The sequence below is a fragment of the Eubalaena glacialis genome, chromosome 1 (assembly GCF_028564815.1).
Source record: "Eubalaena glacialis isolate mEubGla1 chromosome 1, mEubGla1.1.hap2.+ XY, whole genome shotgun sequence".
In the NCBI taxonomy this organism is placed as follows: domain Eukaryota; kingdom Metazoa; phylum Chordata; class Mammalia; order Artiodactyla; family Balaenidae; genus Eubalaena; species Eubalaena glacialis.
In genome coordinates this window covers 233,908,792-233,928,914 of record NC_083716.1, presented here as the reverse complement: position 1 = coordinate 233,928,914, position 20,123 = coordinate 233,908,792, and the positions used below count along the sequence as shown (strand labels likewise).

Sequence of the window (20,123 nt, the reverse complement as noted above, 5' to 3'; positions counted from 1 at the left end):
CTAACCGTCAACTACAAAATGAAAACCTTGCCTTAGTTTTACTGAAGCAGAGAGCACTTGACAAGTTTGAGGCTACTGTATTTATGCAGAGTGCCAGGGAATCAGAGCTTTTAAAAGCCACCCTCATTTCAACATGTACCTCTTAGTCAACTGGCCTTAAGAACAGAGGGCTGTTGTTATGGACTGGGCTGGCTAATGTCTGAAATCATAAATGCAACCCAACGGGCAGAGACCCTTGAAAAACATTTAGTCTACACTCCATCCCTTGCTTTGATCTCCTCTACAATAGCCACAGAAGTTGTTGAATGCTTCCAGGGACTGGGAAATCACTACCACTTTTCTTTGAAATAGCATGAAGTGTGAGAAAATTTTTTGTGAGGATGGAAATCAGCCTCCCTTCTACTTCTCTGCGTTGCTCCAAGTTAATCCAATCTCTTCCACACGTCAGTCTTTCATGATTAGAACACGGGTGCTCAAGCCTCATGGGCATTGAAACCCTCTCACGCCCAGACAGATTTCAAATGTCCATCTTGAAGCATCACACTGACAACAGTACTTAATGCTCCAGGTTTCTGTGCGGAAGGAGCAAGTTGTACGAACAGCCCCAGACTGGAGTCCTGGGCTCCGTCGCTCACTGACGAATCCACTGCGATCTTGAGAAACTAGCTTGGCCTCACTGCTATTTCCTTTTCTCCATCCGTAGAAGGGGAGTCCACGAGCTTCCCTGGCTTGCAGGGTCAGGGAAATGCATCAAATGTGCAGACAAGGCCTTGAAAAGGATCCTGATGGACGTTCCTTCGTCCTCTCTGAGGTGAGAGCTTCTTCACCCTCTGGTCCTGCCACATGGGCCCCGACGCTAGAGGGGGTTTCGAAGGTAATGAACTTGGAGTTGACCACAAACTGAGCTGCTTACACCTGAAGTTGAGCAAAATTAGGCAGAGCCTTCTGGAGAAGTTTGTTACACACAACATGTCCCCTCAGATTCACGTGTTGAAGCCCATTTACCGCCCGGTGTGACGGTATTTAGAGGTGGGGCCTTTGAATGAGGTCATCAGTGTGGTCCTGATCTGACAGGATCTCCACTCTCCTTGTGCACAAACAAGTCTCATGAGCACACAGCTTAGTGGCAGTGAGGCCTCAGGATGAAGTCTACCCCGCCAGTGCCTGCCACTCTGACTCCAGCCTCCGGAAGTGTGAGACACTTCTGTTGTCTAAGCCACTGCTACGGTTTTTTTGTTCTTTTTTTAAAAATTTCAATGTTTATTAAAGAAGTAATAATAGCATGAACAAATGCAAGGTCTATGATATCTACCCATGCAGGCTACGGTATTTCATTATGGCAGCCCAAGCTGAGCAAGACGAGGGCCCGCGCTTTTCTACAGACAGATCAACTGTTATCGATCAAAAGTCTGGAAAAAAAATGGACACTAATCCAGTTTAAGAAATACCCTTTTTTGTTGGAACTAGGTAGAGGTGGTGCTCGTACAACACTGTGAATGTGCTAAATGCCATTGTTCAGTTTAAAATGACTAATTTTATGTTATCTGAATTTCAACTCAGTGCATTTAAAAATAATAGAAAAAGAAATACATTTTTTACATTGTGACCCAGTACATACACACATATATACACAACACTCCTATGAAACAATATTTACCCTTGCTAAGTGGTTTATTCTTATTTTTTTAAACTACTTTCCCTCTTACTCTTCCTTTTAGCTGGTTACGATTCACTTTGTTTTTGCTGATTCAATTCTACTAAATAAAGACTTTGTGCCAAGTACTACGTGAATGTCAAGATGTCAAGGATATGACTGATCTTGAGACTTCTGGCTTATGACCTCTCAGAAGCACCTGGGCACGTACTCCAGGGAGCAATGGAATGTATGGCTTTCTATCTAGAAACTAGACCGCGTACAGCCTGTCTTCCTGCGGGACTGGCTCACAAGCATACCTACCCATTGTCTCTGAAGTCCATTTCTCTGGAAAAATGAAGCCCAAAGCCTGAATTCCCCTGCTCTCTTCTCCAGGTCCTAGGTTTGGACCAAATCCCCAAAGCCTGGCACACAGCAATCTCCAGGGCTACATTCCCACGTGCGACACAGAGCTTACATGAGGAAAGTCAACCAAATCCAGCGTGGCACATCAGTTGCCAGAACCGCCAAGGCGATTTCCTTCCCTGTCCCCACGCTGCTCCGCAGCCCCCCTCAGAGGCAGGGCTGCGCGTGCCACCTGCTCTAGCCAATGGGGTGTAACGAAGGTGACCAGGCAGAGCGACAAGCGGTCCCACAGACGCTTGCTTTCTTGCTGCATCATCCTTGTTCCCCTTGCTGATGGCACATTAACAGCTAGATACGAGACCACCCTCTACCAGTTGCCCCAAATCCAGCCGGCTATGCCTGCTCACAGAATCAGGAGAAATAGTACTTGTTTTAAACCATTCCATGTTATGGCAGTTTGTTATGCAGCAAAAAGCTCACTGGATCCGGATTCACTTGGTTTTTTTTTTGCTGATTCAGTTCTACTAAATAAAAACTTATATTGAGTACCCACTCTGTGCCAAGCACTACGTGAATGTCAAGGATATGGTTGATCCCGAGACTTCTCAGAACCACCTGGTTCTAAGAGGTTGTAATCATAAACAAGGAATCATAAAAAACATTGAAACAATCAGGAAAATTTGAATATAGACTGGATAGTGGATGACAGAGTCACTGTTAATTCTGTGAGGTGTAATTACGGCATGGTGTCCGTATTAGGTTGGGATGCACGCTGATTTATGGGAAAAATGACATGCTTGAACCTTGCTGTAAAGTACTCTGGCAATAGTACTGAGTGGCAGGTAGGTACACGGGGACTTGCTACACTGGCGTTTCCTTCGCCTCCTCGGGTTCTGGACCCCCAGAGACGTGGCTGTTCCCATCAAGACTGCCACTCAGGGTTAGAAGAGGGCAGCTCGGCCCCCAGCAAGATGAGTAAGAGCAGGGAGCGTCTGAAGAGCCCACCATGGCCGGAGCACAGAGAGGATGGGAGAAGTGTCTGGAGTGAACACAGGGAAGAGTTCAGCAGCACAGATGGAAACCAGAGCTCCCTGAGGTGAGAGAATCCAATTCTGCTGAGGTGAGGGAGGCAAGAATCATTCCCTGGGTCAGAGTCCAATCTTTTACTGGCACGTACCACACATCCTACGTGTTTCTACACAATCTATGCAAATACAGATATATTTCACTTTATTCAAGATTTCCAAAGTTTACTGGCTTGAACATTTGGGATTTCTAGTGAGAATGAGCCTTACAGTGAGACACGAGAGAAAGGACGCAGTGGAATAAAGACAGACACGGCAGCTCGTCCTCGTCCCCGAAGAGGCACTTCCCGCTGGCTCACACGGAGGGCTGGATGGGGCGGCAGGTGAGGTGGATGCCCCCGGGCACCAATGCCCACCTGGGGGCCAGGACTCCGGAACAGCCTCTTGCTTCGCTGGGCAACTTCCCCCCATTTGTGAAATGGGATACACTTCAGATCTGACAGAATTTGAGAGCCACAGCTTCCTTATTACTATCCAAGGCATCTCATAAAAACAAACATTTGTGGTTTCTGCAGCCTGGCAAGCAGTCTTGCACGAGGTTTCATCACTGCCACCCTTCTCTCCCGGTGCTCCACCCAGGTGGTGAGCTTCAGGTCTACATTTCAAATTGTCCGATTCCCCAAGATCATGACTGATCACGGTTGTGCTATAGATGTGAAGACACACAGCAGCTCTGCACACCTTGGTACACTCCAAACCCTGGAATTTCCCAACAAACACGCCCCTGGGGCCTGGGCTGGCCCCTCCCAGCTGAGAGCAGCTTCATCCATTTGCCCCAGTGTCCCCACAAAATATCCTGTGTGCTGTGATATGAAAGATGCATCAGGGCTTCACAAGATAAAGATAAAAGCGAATGTGTGCACAGTATGTGCTTTAAGAATAAGGCACAGAACTTGATATATCACACTATTTTGGGAAACAACCTAGGGAATATAAATTTTAAAAGTCTTTAATTCTCAGCCCGAGATACGCTAATGTCTGGATCAAAGCCCCACAACACTTGCAGGGGAGCACGCTAGCTCTAACCAGTCGGGATTCATCTGGGAAATTAAAAAACCCCCATGCCCACCTCCCACCCTGACCAATGAAACCAGCAGCACTGGAGGAGGGTCCCAGATCATCTGAGAAAGAGAATGAAGACCATGAGCTGGATGGAAGCATGTTCCACCCAATGGAAGCCACACCTGTAACCCAGTCTTGGCAGTCAGGTGACCTGAAGAGAGCTTTACAGTATGGATGGATCTCAAACGGAAACATCTTTGTTAAGAGCAGAGAGCAGTCGTGCTTCCCTCCAAGGTCAAAAAAAACCAGGATCATCAGAGGCTACTACAATGCTTACTTTCAGCCTTTTTGAAGAATGAGACTTACCTCCTTGAAGGTGACTGCAACAGGATCCCCACCTTCTGCTTTTTGGAGATTGCTGGCTGCCTCTGAGACTCCAGATCATGAGGGAATCCTGACTCAAGTTGCTGGGCTACTGTCTGGTAATGGGCTGGACAGGGGTCCTTGGGGGTAGTGGGGGATATATCAGGTAGACCCTAATTTGTTACGGCACACAGCCACTCGCTAGGTATCTGAGCTGCTACGAATAAATAAATAAATAAATAAATAAATCACTCTTCAATGAGGAAATCATGCCCCTTCAGCAAAGAAGAGGCCTGGAGGCTGGGAGACACATACAGCTCACTATCAATCCTGCGAACAAAGCCTGCAGCGCAGGGACCGGGAGCTCCTACTGCTGCAGTGTGGAGCAGACCGCACAGCTGCCAAAATTCCGAAGACACCCTTTTCTGGTTTCAGTTAAGATTTGCAAATGACGTGAAACTGGAACCTGATGTTTACAGACAGTAATACCTTGGGCTTAAATGATGAACAATAAGGAAAGGCACGGGGACAGTATTAACCATCATTTACAAATGAATGCATACCAGGAAAACAAATGAAAAAAAACAGCATTTTGCCCTTAAGGATAAAGAATGAAATAACTACCAAGAGGCGTGGAGTGTGAAAAGTACATAACAGATTTCTTTTTTATTTACAATCAAGTTCTGTTGGGCAACATAATTAAATAAATAAAAGACATGCCCTGGCCTGTGAATTTCAACTCCCCTCAGCACGAGTTCTCTGAACAGCAAACTGAAAAGGGGAGGCGAGGGCAGGGGAAAGGGGACAACGGAGCCGCTAATACCATCAGAGGGAGCGCGCAGCCTGTCCTCGCCCTGCTCTAGCCCTCCTCGCTCCCACAGATGTCCAGAGAACAAGTCTGGAAGGAAGAAAATTAAAGTGCGAATGAGTAAGTGATAAAAATATTGGTGTTTCAGTCACTCAAGGAACTAGAATTTTATAAACGCGTAAGATAGTAAAGATAAATGTTAAAAAAAAAAAAAAAAATGCATAGGCCAGTTTCTTCCTGGCCTTACTCGCAAGTCCTGAAGTCGAAAGATGGCATTCCCATGCTTCCTGGAATGGGCTTCCTGCACTAAAGCACCGAGGGGTATTGCACATAGGCTTGGCAAAGGGGCAGCGACCCGGAACTACTGGCTCCAGGGTAATACACTGGAGGCCTCCAATCCCACACCACCAGAAACTGTAACCCCAGCACAGCCGGGAAGAAGGGGGCGGCCCACCTTCTGAGAAGCTACAGATGATCCCGGAATACAGTCTTTATTCCTGCAGCTCATCCACTTCTCTGGAAAAAGGGTTGTGCACTTCTTCTCCTACCCACCGCCAATTTTTTTTTTTTTTTAAACCAAACTGAGATTTATTTCTTGACCAAGAGATAGATATGTAGAATTGGGGGGGGGGAGGGGAGGGAGGAAGGAGTTTTGAAGAACAGTTGCTTTCTAAGAACAATTTAGGAGACCTAAGGCAATTCCAACAGTGATCAGGTGAGATCAGAGTAAGAGCCTCGTAATAAAGACACAGACCAGCAGGGGGGACCACAGTCCCACGGTCTCCTCAGAAATCAGGGCCGGTCTCCTCAGAAATCAGGGCCGTCCCCGTGGGCTACCTGAGGGCAGGGGTAATCCCATTTGGGTTTCTGTTAATCCATGATTAAAGCAAGTTCCCTGGGAAAATGACCCCAAGGTGACAGGACATTCATCAGGCCGGAACCGACTTTGGAAGGACGGGAGAGAGCACAGGGGGAGAAGCCACACCCGGTGCAGGGCGCGTCTGCGGCACCGGCGCCCAGGGAAGAAGCCAGCAGGTGCCTGCGCCCACCCCGCTGAGGTATGCAAGGTCAGAGCCAGTAGTGTTTCCCACTTGAATCAAGGCAAGAACCTGAACCTCTGCTGAGCGACCGCTGCGTCAGGCTTTTCGCAGTGTTGCTCCTTCAGGCCACGGGACCTCAGCCACGGCCCCCGGGAGCCCTGCTCAGAGGCAGGCTCCTGTGCCCCACGGCTCGAGCTCTTCGCTGGAGGTCAAAGCCACAGCCCAGGCGCCACCTGCCAGGATAGAGCCGTGGGGCCCGCGTGCCCCTCCAGCTTCCGATCCGCTCTCTCCTGACGAGGTGCCCTCAGTACTCTGACCACAGCACAGCTTTGCTTCCTTTGTCCACGCTGACGACGTGGGAGCCGGCAGGCGACCAGGCCACGGCGTTGATCGCTGAGCTTCAAGGGGAGAGGTCGGAACACGGGTGAGACGTTCGTGAGCCGAGCGCCGGGCTCCCTCGCCATCAGGGCGTCAGGCTTGTCCCAGCGCCCGTTTTACTCGCCGGTGTGGCACCCGCGCACAGACAGGCGCTTATAGGGCGAAAGAACTTGGGGGAACCCTGCCTTGATTCTAGGAGGTAGTTTGGAATGAAAGGAGTCAGGCCTTATCAAGTCTACCCTAAGGGAGTAGCTCTGAGTTAAGAAAAGAGCCTCTGACGAGCACCTCAGGGCGACTGGCTGAGGAGCGGGGAAGCATCACCACGGCGAGGGCGGTGAGAGGTCCCGGAGGGCCCTGGGCCTGGGTTCTAAGAGCAGCTGGGCTTGGGGGACACAACAAAGCCGAGAGGAAAAGGGGCCTGGATGAAAGTAAAAAGCACGTGAAAATCGGTGTTTACAAGCAGTCGATTTCCTGAGGAAAGGGGCTTAGAAGGGAGAAGGGGAGCCAGAGAGGAAGGAGAGCGGTGAAGGGGCAGGAGGAAGACAGGAGGCGCCACATGACGAGAGACAGAACGTGGGGCTCTAACCTTTCTCCAGTGGCCACACCCTAACTGCTCTAGCTGGAACGGTCTGTAATATAAATAAGCAGGACGCTGCTGTCTGCTGTCCGGGGAGAAGGGCCCCAGCTTCCCTCCACTAACCTGGCTCACAGTAGAGCACGTGAGTGGGCACTGCCCTCATGGGGTCGACTCGGGTCCACGCCCGAAGAGGACATGACCCCTGGGATGAAGTCACAGGCTTGTTCACCACCTCAGAGGGGCTGACATCTTACCTGTGATGCTTTGAAAGGACCTTCTCCACTTTCCCAGAGAGCACGCTCCAGATGTAGAGAGAGCCCTCGGCCGAGCCTGCTGCCACGTAACTGCCGTCAGGGCTGCAGGACACATAAGACAAGAAACGGCGTCTACCACCCATCCCCAACTCAGCGTCTTCCCGGACCCCTCCCCAGGAAGTCATGTTTACTCTTCACTTACGAGTCAAACACGTGACCATTCCCGTGTACCCAGAAACCAGAAGATGCTCTTCACAACCGTTTTGGCCAAAGCCGCTTCACCCTATCATCTGGCCTCACCAGCTAATGAAAAATAGTGTCGCTGCATTACTTCTTGGGGCCACAAGTCCCTAACCATCTCTCAGACTCAAACATAGCACATAGGGAGGTCAAAGTCAACCCCCAAATGGTGAAGGGTTTCTTTCAGTTGATGGACTGCCTCGTTATATGGTTCAGTGAAAGCAGACAAGGAAGGAAGCATCGACTGTAGAGAAGCTTCTCCACGATACTGGCACTGACAATGGCAACGTATTTGGGAGAATAGCCATGCGTGGAAGGGAGAACAGGAAAGGGAAACCACCCCCTCTCCAGAGAGCCTATTCTGCTCTGTTCCAGGGGACACCACCCTTCCCAAAAAGCTCTCAAAGAGTTCTTATGTAAATGAGTAAAGAGAGGTGAACCTGATATACCCAGAACAAACCAACTAGCCATTATTAGTTTTTGAATTGGGACACATTTTCATGCAATCACAGAAGGGACACTTTAGAAAGGAAGGAAACAGTGACAGTGACCTCTAGGACTGAACGTGCAGCTTCGTTCCTGGACACCTGCGCATGTGGAGACACTGTACAGATGTAGCTCGTTTCCCCAGTGGGAAGATGCCTCTGCTCTAACCTCTGAGGTGAACCGTGTTGGGGGCGCGGGGTGGGACGGGAGGAGTGTCACCACTAACCTGAACACAACCCTCGTCCAGTCGGAGCCGCACTTGAAGCCCGGCGCGCTGAAACAGACGACAGGGCACTGTTACCCCCGAGTCCACGCAAACTTGGGATGCGAGGACAAGTCAGGCTTCTGGCCTTCTCACAGCCCTCCGAAAAATCAGCAAGACTCAAATGAAACCCAACCACAGTGTCTTCAGTTACCTGAATGTCTGTCTGACGGCATTTATTCGTAGGTCAATAATTTTTAGCAGGTCATCTCGGGAGCAGCTGAGGAGTTCAGTTCTTTCTGGGTTTAAGTCCAGGGCAGTAATCTTTCCCAGGAGCTCCATCTCTCGGACAATACTCTCTGATCTACGAAAAAGATGGAAAGTCTGAGAAAACCTAACACAGAAAGGTTAGAACTTCCCCATTTCAACCAGGATGGCATGCCACAGAGAAAAGGAGGAAGGAGAAAAGGCAACTGAACTCGAATGCAATACTCTTCAAGGACGGTGAAAGTGCTCCCAACCCCACACAAATAATCTCAGGCCTGGCTTTTATTACTTTCCCATCAATAGATTCTATCAGTAGTTGTGAGTACTAGAACTGTAAAACCGGTAAGGATTAATTTCTTTGCCTGTTTCTGAAATGATACCGTAATTGCCAGTCAGAGCTTCTGATCAGCATGAACTAAGCAGGGCTACTGTTTAATTAGTATTACTTCAATTTTATCATTCCAACCTATCCAGAGGGACGTAAACCGCTTTAGCAGGTCTGGGCTGCCTTATATGGACAAATGTGTGGACTCCCCAGGCTTCCTGTCATACAAAGTAAAGCTCGGGGACCCTCCAGCTCATCCTGGTGACTCCAGATGTGGAACCGGGGCACCCTGGCAACCCCTTCTCCTTCCTTTTCTTCGCCCAGTTCTCCCCCGGGCTGCGGTCCACACCCAGGTCTGTGCTCAGCAATCCTGGGCTGGGCCCTGTTGGTGACACAGCCAAAGGAGGTGCAGACCCTTCTGGAGTCATCCATTCTGTTGTAAACTTTCGATGAAATGATTTCCTACCTCAAACCACAACCAAGTAAGAGAGTTTATCTTTCTGTTGCCGCTCCACCTCCCGGGGACTTGGGGTCTTCATCTGTCAAATTAGGGGGGAGACCAGGAGGAGCCTTCTAACATCCAGCTCAGCTCTAAAATTCCTTACTCCTGGTACACCTGAAGCTAATCACCACTTACCCGCCTCCTAGCCAGCCGTCCTCACCCTACAGGACTCCTGTCCCTTCTACTCCCCCCACCCTGGCCCATCAGCAGGACTCCAGCTTTCTTCCCCTTTCTGCCACTCCTCCCTCCTCGGGCAGCTCCCGAAGTACTGCCCTCCTGTTGCTTCACAGGTGGGCTCTGACTAATCCACTCTCACGTCTTCAAAGTCCTCCTGTGAGGACGTCTCATTTTTTCTCCCAGCCAACCTCTCAAAACTTCTGTTTTTCCAAATGTCTATTAGAAACCTCAAATTTATGTCCTTTTCTGAACATGTTCACTGCATCCTCTTCCTAAATCTGTCATTTATTCTGCATCTTGCTTTACTTCTCTCCTTCCTCACCCTCCACATCCAACTTGTAACAAACCCCATCCAAATCCCCCCTCCACATCTCCCTCCACTGCCTGGAGTTCAGATCCTCAATGCTTTACTGATTTCCCGCTCCCCAGTACACCCTTTAAAACTGCCACCAATGTAATCTACCACACTCGCATGAAGCAATCCTTTCCTAAACACCCAACGGCTTCTGAGATCAAGTCATCTACCAATGGCGTCCAAAGCCCGCAGCAATCTGATCCCAACCCACCCTATTAGTCTCATCTGCCCTCGCCTGACTTGCCCTGCCAGACTGCCCTGTTCTGGCCTGGAATGTCCCTCAGTGGCTCTTCTGCAACGTGAAGCCTACTCACTTCTCAAGACTCATCTTGAGAGACGGTCTCTAACATCCTTGGACAAGGGCTCCTGGCCCTACTTCAACACACCCTGCAGACTTATGTGTCTGTCTTTTCGATTACACTTGAGACCCCCTAACAACCTAGTTGTTCATCTGTTTGTAAGTACACAGGGCATGCTCAGAGGTGACTGTGGAATGTGACCGTCTACTTCAGGGTAAAGAGTGTCAAACTGGGAAGATAATGTGGGCTGGAGCTCACTGCTGCCATTTCCAGAGGCTTTAAAACCACAGCCCACACGCAAGACACCATCACAGTTCTGCCACATACAGACCCTCCCATCTGCCTCCCCACCAAGCTCCTGGGTGTTTTACCGGATGTCCCAGAAACGAATTTTCTTGTCAAAATGTCCACTCATCACACACTGCTCTGTGCAGACAATATCATTGCAGCTGGATCCCGCAAATACCGTCTTTATGCCTGAAAGAAAACCGAACATGAATAATCAAGCAGAGGCCCCTCTGCGGCTGTGCACAGAACACTGCTGCACTCTCACCCTAAGTAATAAGAACTACTTATTTAAACTTGACAAACAGTCACTACATCAGCGCCACTCAACATGAGACTGGACTTGAAATTCAAAGCTTATCACACTAAATGCAGGCTTTAACGTGGAAACAAACACCTCTGAGGTTAATATCTAATCGTTCATAGACACATAGAGACTGAATTTCCTCACAGACTTTGCTGCGTAGATCCCAGAGCTTGAGGGTCCGGTCGTGACTTCCAGAAACAATACGCGCGTTGTCTAGCAGGAACTTGGCAGACAGCACCTTGCCGCTGTGTCCCGTGAGTGTATGCTAAGGGAGAGAACACAAACGGGGTAAACCTGAGGAGAGCCGCACCGGGAGAGTCAGCGGCAAACTGCCAGGGGGCCAGCTTCTCCAACACCCTGAGATCTGGTCAGGAACACTCAGAGAGAGAAGGATGAGCGGCTCAGGGAAACACCCAGAAAGCCTGTCTTTGGGTATTGCCCGGGGTGACGCATCAAGAGGAAGAGGATAAACCGCCCACCACCAATAAAACTAAAAAAAAAAGGTAATGAAAAAATAAGTAAAAGATCCAACACCACAGTACAAACTTCACATGACCACGCCCTCAAAATAAGGGAGGAGCAGGCAGAGGACCTGAACAGACATTTTTCCAAAGAAGACATACAGATGGCCAATGGACACATGAAAAGATGCTCAACATCACTGGTCATCAGGGAAATGCAAATCAAAACCACAATAAGATTATCACTGCACACCTGTCAGAACGGCTATTATCAAAAACACAAGTAACAAGTGTTGGTGAGGATGTGGAGAAAAGGGAATCCTCGTACATTGCTGGTGGAAAAGTAAGTTGGTGAAGCCACTATAGAAAACAACATGAAGGGTCCTCAAAAAATTAAAAATAGAAACCCCATACGATCCAGCAATTCTACTTCTGGGTATTTTTCCACAGAAAACAAAACCACTAATTTGAAAAGATATATGCCCCATTTTCATTGTAGCATTAATCGCAACAGTCAAGATATGGAAGCAACCTAAGCGTCCAATGATAGATGAATGGATAAAGACACGGTACATATATACAGTGGAATATAAGTCATAAAAAAGAATGAAATCTTGCCTTCTGTGACAACATGGATGAACATAGAGGGTATTATGCTAAGTGAAATGAGTCAGACAGAGAAACACAAATACCATATGATTTTACTTATATGTGGAATCTAAAAAACAAATCAACACCTTACAGAAAAGAAAGAGACTCACAGAGAACAATGTGGTGGTTGTGTGGGGTGGGAGTGGGGGGGTCTGAGTGTAAAAGGTGAGAGATGAAGAGGTACAAGCTACCACTACAAAATGGTCACGGGGATGAAAGGTACAGCACGGGTTAATACTGTAGTAACTTTGGTGACAGGTATAACTAGATTTACCATGGTGATCATTTGGTAATGTACACAAATAACAAATCACTATGTTGTGCACCTGGAACTAACATAGTGTTGTAGGTCAATTCTACTTAAATTAAAAAAAAGTATATACAAAAACTGTATAATAAAGTACTCAGTAAAGGCTCTACTACAGAAAGTATACAGAATACAAATAGACAGGATATCTATATTTAGTCTTATTAGCCAATGAAATGGAAAACAACAATGTATATACTAACGGTATCTATTTAATATTATTAGATTTGTGCTGCCACGTTAATCTTACATGTTATAGAAAAATAACATGTTTGTCTTCTCCCAAGTGTTTAAAAAATACATGTAGAAATTTCCTGAATCTGTATTCTTTACTGAGGCTAGTCACATTTTAAGCTGTTAATTACACAACTTAAAAGGGGCGGAGGGCAGTCAGAGGACCTTCTTGAAATAAGCTCTATTACAGATACTGGTCTGTATTGTTGTTGCAATTTTCTGTAAGTCTGAATTATATCAAATTACAAAATTTTTAAATCTTGGATTTTACCAATGTCTCTGAAAGTCAGTCTCCTATTTAAAGTCAGAATAGACAGGTTCACCAGAGGCATAATTTATCAATACAAAAGGAAACATCAGGGGCTTCCCTGGTGGCGCAGTGGTTAAGAATCCGCCCGCCAATGCGAGGGACACGGGTTCGAGCCCTGGCCTGGGAAGATCCCACATGCCACGGAGCAACTAAGCCCGTGCGCCACAACTACTGAGCCTGTGCTCTAGAGCCCGCGAGCCACAACTACTGAGCCCACGTGCCACAACTACTGAAGCCCGCATGCCTAGAGCCCGTGCTCCACAACAAGAGAAGCCACGACAATGAGAAGCCCGCGCACCACAACGAAGAGTAGCCTCCGCTCGCTGCAACTAGAGAAAGCACGCGTGCAGCAATGAGGACCCAATGCAGCCAAAAAAAAAAAAAAAAATGATTCTTAAAAAAAAAAATAAAAGGAAACATCAGGACTCTTTAAATAAACAATTAAAACTCTTAGGGGTTTTTCAATCAGAGGTCTCAGCTTGAAATGTCAGATCATAACCACAGATACCAGCATTCCCAACAATCAAATCTTCTCGTGACTAGCTGTGGGATGCCAACCATGGCGTCTTTCCTGGGCTGCCAAGCAACGCAGAAGTGGGTCATAACCGAATGTCAGTGCCCTTTGACCACCACAGCACTACTGGAGCCCAACGGGAGAGAGGCGGCTGGGGATGGTGAGGATGCTGCACTTCCCCTACTTTTCAATATGGATCAACATATTTATGTGCGGAAACTTCAAAGGCTCAGAAGATATTCAGGTATTCACTAATGATTTCTTTATAATTTTTGTTTTTAAAAAAAGAAAAGGCTTTTTTTTTTTTTTGGGCTGCACTGCATGGCTTGTGGGATCTTAGTTCGCTGACCAGGAATTGAACCCGGGCCCTCGGCAGTCAAAGTGGCGGGTCCTAAGCACTGGAACGCCAGGGAATCCGTCCCCCCCCACCCCCCAAAAAAGAGCTTTTAAAAGACCCTAATATACTTACTACAATTGTCAACTTACTGGGTTTCAACCCTGACCCCCAAAGCTGAGACCTCGCAGTTTAGAGTTAACATTTTAGAAACCAATCTTTCCTCTCTGCTCAGGAGAACACCTCCACTTTAGTACAGGAAGAGAAAACTCAGGGCCACATGTGCTTCCCCTTTAAGAAGAAGTTTGCACGGATTCCGAGACTCCTTCTTCTCACATTTAAACCTCTCTGAAACTGGAACAGCATCTTACAATCGCTGCCAGCCAGGTGGCAGCTGTGCTGTGGCTGTGTGACCACCTCTCACTGATCCTTCCGGAAAGATCAAAAAGGTTCCAGCAACAAAGTTTATGCTAAATATAGTATAGGAATAATGCTCAGTATAAATCATTCAACCTGCACAAACCATGGGGAGAGACCAAAAACTTGTGTAGGTACTTCTACTTCATCAAAAAATAGGGATCCCAGAAGGAGAAGAGAGAGAGAAAGGACCTGAGAAAATATTTGAAGAGATTATAGTCGAAAACTTCCCTAACATGGGAAAGGAAATAGTCACCCAAGTCCAGGAAGCACAGAGTCCCGTACAGGATAAACCCAAGGAGGAACACACTGAGACACATAGTAATCAAACTGGCAAAAATTAAAGAAAAAGAAAAATTACTGAAAGCAGCAAGGGAAGAATGACAAATAACATACAAGGGAACTCCCATAAGGTTAACAGCTGATTTCTCAGCAGAAACTCTACAAGCCAGAACGGAGTGGCATGATATACTTAAAGTGATGAAAGGGAAGAACCTACAACCAAGATTACTCTACCCGGCAAGGATCTCATTCAGATTCGATGGAGAAGTCAAAAGCTTTACACACAAGCAAAAGCTAAGAGAATTCAGCACCACCAAACCAGCTCTACAACAAATGCTAAAGGAACTTCTCTAAGTGGGAAACACAAGAGAAGAAAAGGACCTACAAAAACAACCCCCAAACAATTAAGAAAATGGTCATCGGAACATACATATCAATAATTACCTTAAACGAGAATGGATTAAATGCTCCAACCAAAAGATACAGGCTTGCTGAATGGATACAAAAACAAGATCCATCTATATGCTGTCTACAAGAGACCCACTTCAGACCCAGGGACACATACAGACTGAAAGTGAGGGGATGGAAAAAGATATTCCATGCAAATGGAAATCAAAAGAAAGCTGGGGTAGCAATACTCTTATCAGATAAAATAGACTGTAAAATAAAGAATGTTACAAGAGACAAGGAAGGACACTACATAATGATCAAGGGATCAATCCAAGAAGAAGATATAACAATTATAAATATATATGCACCCAACATAGGAGCACCTCAATACATAAGGCAACTGCTAACACCTATAAAACCGGAAATCGACAGTAACACAACAATAGTGGGGGACTTTAACACCTCACTTACACCAATGGACAGATCATCCAAAATGAAAATAAATAAGGAAACAGAAGCTTTAAATGACACACTAGACCAGATAGATTTAATTGATATTCATAGGACACTCCATCCAAAAACAGCAGATTACTTTCTTCTCAAGTGCACACGGAACACTCTCCAGGATAGATCACATCTTGGGTCACAAATTAAGCCTCAGTAAATTTAAGAAAATTGAAATCATATCAAGCATCTTTTCTGACCACAATGCTATGAGATAAGAAATCAATTACAGGGAAAAAAACGTAAAAAACACAAACACATGGAGGCTAAACAATACGTTACTAAATAACCAAGAGATCACTGAAGAAATCAAAGAGGAAATCAAAAAATACCTAGAGACAAATGACAATGAAAACACAATGATCCAAAACCTATGGGATGCAGCAAAAGCAGTTCTAAGAGGGAAGTTTATAGCTATACAAGCCTACCTCAAGAAACAAGAAAAATCTCAAGTAAACAATCTAACCTTACACCTAAAGGAACTAGAGAAAGAAGAACAAACAAAACCCAAAGTTAGCAGAGGGAAAGAAATCATAAAGATCAGAGCAGAAATAAATGAAATAGAAACAAAGAAAACAATAGCAAAGATCAATAAAACTAAAAGCTGGTTCTTTGAGAAGATAAACAAAATTGATAAACCATTAGCCAGACTCATCAAGAAAAGAGGGAGAGGACTCAAATCAATAAAATCAGAAATGAAAAAGGAGAAGTTACAGCAGACACCGCAGAAATACAAAGCATCCTAAGAGACTACTACAAGCAACTCTATGCCAATAAAATGCACAACCTGGAAGAAATGGACAAATTCTTAGAAAGGTATAACCTTCCAAGACTGAACCAGGAAGAAACAGAAAATATGAACAGACCAATCACAAGTAATGAAATTGAAACTGTGATTAAAAATCTTCCAACAAACAAAAGTCCAGGACCAGATGGCTTCACAGGTGAATTCTATCAAACATTTAGAGAAGAGCTAACACCCATCCTTCTCAAACTCTTCCAAAAAATTGCGGAGGAAGGAACACTCCCAAACTCATTCTATGAGGTCACCATCACCCTGATACCAAAACCAGACAAAGATACTACTAAAGAAGAAAATTACAGACCAATATCACTGTTGAATATAGGTGCAAAAATCCTCAACAAAATACTAGCAAACAGAATCCAACAACACATTAAAAGGATCATTCACCATGATCAAGTGGGATTTATCCCAGGGATGCAAGGGTTCTTCAATATACGTAAATCAATCAATGTGATACACCATATTAACAAATTGAAGAATAAAAACCGTATGATCATCTCAACAGATGCAGAAAAAGCTTCTGACAAAATCAACACCCATTTATGATAAAAACTCTCCAGAAAGTAGGCATAGAGGGAGCCTACCTCAACAGAATAAAGGCCATATACGACAAACCCACAGCAAACATCATTCTCAATGGTGAAAAACTGAAAGCATTTCCTCTAAGATCAGGAACAAGACAAGGATGTCCACTCTCACCACTATTATTCAACACAGTTTTGGAAGTCCTAGCCACGGCAATCAGAGAAGAAAAAGAAATAAAAGGAATACAAATTGGAAAAGAAGTAGTAAAACTGTCACTGTTTGCAGATGACTTGATACTATACATAGAGAATCCTAAAGATGCCACCAGAAAACTACTAGAGCTAATCAATGAATCTGGTAAAGTTGCAGGATACAAAATTAATGCACAGAAATCTCTTGCATTCCTATACACTAATGATGAAAAATCTGAAAGAGAAATTAAGGAAACACTCCCATTTGCCATTGCAACAAAAAGAATAAAATACCTAGGAATAAACCTACCTAGGGAGACAAAAGACCTGTATGCAGAAAACTATAAGACGCTGATGAAAGAAATTAAAGATGATACAAACAGATGGAGAGATATACCATGTTCTTGGATTGGAAGAATCAATATTGTGAAAATGACTATACTGCCCAAAGCAATCTACAGATTCAATGCAATCCCTATCAAATTACCAATGGCATTTTTTACAGAACTAGAACAAAAAATCTTAAAATTTGTATGGAGACACAAAAGACCCTGAAGAGCCAAAGCAGTCTTGAGGGAAAAAAACGGAGCTGGAGGGCTTCCCCGATGGCGCAGTGGTTAAGAATCCGCCTGCCAATGCAGGAGACACGGGTTCGAGCCCTGGTCTGGGAAGATCCCACATGCCGCGGAGCAACTAAGCCCGTGCGCCACAACTACTGAGCCTGCGTTCTAGAGCCCACGAGCCACAACTACTGAAGCCTGCGTGCCTAGAGCACGTGCTCCACAACAAAAGAAGCCACCGCAATGGGAAGCCTGTGCACCACAACGAAGAGTAGCCCCCGCTCGCCACAACTAGAGAAAGCCCACGCACAGCAAGGAAGACCCGACGCAGCCCATACATACATACATATATACATAAATAAATTAAAAAAAAAAAAAACGGAGCTGGAGGCATCAGACTCCCTGACTTTAGACTATACTACAAACTACAGTAATCAAGACAATATGGTACTGGCACAAAAACAGAAACACAGATCAATGGAACAAGATAGAAAGCCCAGAGATAAACCCACACACCTAAGGTAAACTAATCTATGACAAAGGAGGCAAGGATATGCAATGGAGAAAAGACAGTCTCTTCAATAAGTGGTGCTGGGAAAACTGGACAGCTACATGTAAAAGAATGAAATTCGAACACTCCCTGACACCGTACACAAAAATAAATTCAAAACGGATTAGAGACCTAAAGGTAAGACCGGTCACTATAAAACTCTTAGAGGAAAATATAGGAAGAACACTCTTTGACATAAATCACAGCAAGATCTTTTTTGATCCACCTCCTAGAGTAATGGAAATAAAAACAAAAATAAATAAATGGGACCTAATGAAACTTCAAAGATTTTGCACAGCAAAAGAGACCATAAACAAGACGAAAAGACAACCCTCAGAATGCGAGAAAATACTTGCAAACGAATCAACGGACAAAGGATTAATCTCCAAAATATATAAACAGCTCATGCAGCTCAATATTAAAAAAACAAACAACCCAATCCAAAAACGGGCAGAAGACCTAAATAGACATTTCTCCAAAGAAGACATACAGATGGCCAAGAAGCACATGAAAGGCTGCTCAACATCACTAATTATTAGAGAAATGCAAATCAAAACTGCAATGAGGTATCACCTCACACCAGTTAGAATGGGCATCATCAGAAAATCTACAAACAACGAATGCTGGAGAGGGTGTGGAGAAAAGGGAACCCTCTTATACTGTTGGTGGGAATGTAAACTGATACAGCCACTATGGAGAACAGTATGGAGGTTCCTTAAGAAACTAAAAATAGAATTACCATATGATCCAGCAATCCCACTACTGGGCATATACCCAGAGAAAACCATAATTCAAAAAGACACATGATGCACCCCAATGTTCATTGTAGCACTATTTACAATAGGCAGGTCATGGAAGCAACCTAAATGCCCATCGACAGACGAATGGATAAAGAAGATGTGGTACATATATACAATGGAATATTACTCAGCCATAAAAAGGGACGAAATTGGGTCATTTGTAAAGACGTGGATGGATCTAGAGACTGCATACAGAGTGAAGTAAGTCAGAAAGAGAAAAACAAATATTGTATATTGCAGGGCAGAAATTGAGACACAGATGTAGAGAACAAACGTATGGACACCAAGGGGGGAAAGCGATGGGGGGGAGGTGGTGTGATGAATTGGGCAATTGGGATTGACATGTATACACTGATGTGTATAAAACTGATGACTAATAAGGACCTGCTGTATATAAAAAAAAAAAATTCAAAAATTAAAATAAAGAAATAAATAAATAAAGTAAAATAGAAAAAAAAACATATATCATCCCACACTCAACTCCTTGCTTTACTCCTCGAAGGGCCTAAAATGTAAGGAAGGCTGTACGTCCCTCTTCACTAATTACACAGTTTTACTCTATCTCAGTCTAGAATAATCCAGGCCAACTGAACACAGGAAAGAGCACAGGACTCAATCCAAAGTCTCATCTTTCTATTTGTTAACTGTGTGACCTCAGGCAATACTGTGGGCTTAGCTGAGCCTCAGTTTCCCCATCTACCTACCTCACCTGCATCCCCCTGAGGATTAAAAGCAGTAACGTATATAATATACCCGACTACTGGGTCAAACACACAGAAACCACTCAGGTAAAAGCCCCTTTCCTTTAGGAAAAATAGTGACTGCAGAAGTATTCAACCCTGTCTTAAATTTCCGCTAAGCAACTGATGGTTACGTAGAGAAGGCATGCCACAGGACGGACTGTAACACTGCCAGGGGAACAGTCTAGGCGGTTACCTGGAACTTTTTCCATGCTTACGGTGCAGGGCTGTAGGGCTTCAACTGAGAACTCGTTCAAGCATTTGAACAGATGTGTACTGTTGCTTGAGAGAAGTCCAGCCCTGCCCACAGGCACCCACCTCCCCGTTCCTTCCTTGCAACAAGAACACCAGGCAGGCCCTTCAGCTTTCAGAAGAGAACGCACTCTTTGTCATCCTCACATCTCATGCTTTGCATGTGAATTCTCTTTCAACTAAGAATCAAGAATTACCACCCTGGGCTTCCCTGGTGGTGCAGTGGTTGAGAGTGTGCCTGCCAATGCAGGGGACAAGGGTTCGAGCCCTGGTCTGGGAAGATCCCACATGCCGCAGAGCAACTAGGCCCGTGAGCCACAACTACTGAGCCTGCGCATCTGGAGC

The 20,123-nt window shown here is 45.5% G+C and overlaps 1 protein-coding gene and 1 non-coding gene across 4 annotated transcripts in view; both read right to left on the bottom strand.

Annotated features, from left to right (window-relative positions):
- Positions 1 to 5,087: 5,087 nt before the first annotated feature.
- Positions 5,088 to 20,123, bottom strand: part of ATG16L1 (autophagy related 16 like 1) — a 42,718-nt gene continuing 27,682 nt past the window's right edge. For 2 of the 3 annotated variants that reach the window (XM_061188621.1, XM_061188629.1), the window contains 6 exons: positions 11,096 to 11,216; positions 10,731 to 10,836; positions 8,649 to 8,798; positions 8,459 to 8,506; positions 7,507 to 7,608; positions 5,088 to 6,695 (listed from right to left, as the gene is read on the bottom strand). In XM_061188621.1, coding sequence (XP_061044604.1) covers positions 6,602 to 6,695; positions 7,507 to 7,608; positions 8,459 to 8,506; positions 8,649 to 8,798; positions 10,731 to 10,836; positions 11,096 to 11,216 — 621 coding nt within the window. In that variant the 3' untranslated portion in view covers positions 5,088 to 6,601. Of the gene's footprint in view, positions 6,696 to 7,506; positions 7,609 to 7,749; positions 7,810 to 8,458; positions 8,507 to 8,648; positions 8,799 to 10,730; positions 10,837 to 11,095; positions 11,217 to 20,123 lie in introns of those variants that run through there. The other variant, XM_061188639.1, reaches the window with a different exon arrangement.
- LOC133079343 (small Cajal body-specific RNA 6) lies at positions 13,385 to 13,627 on the bottom strand. Its single transcript, XR_009698166.1, has one exon. It is a non-coding gene; the product is annotated as a small Cajal body-specific RNA 6 (non-coding RNA).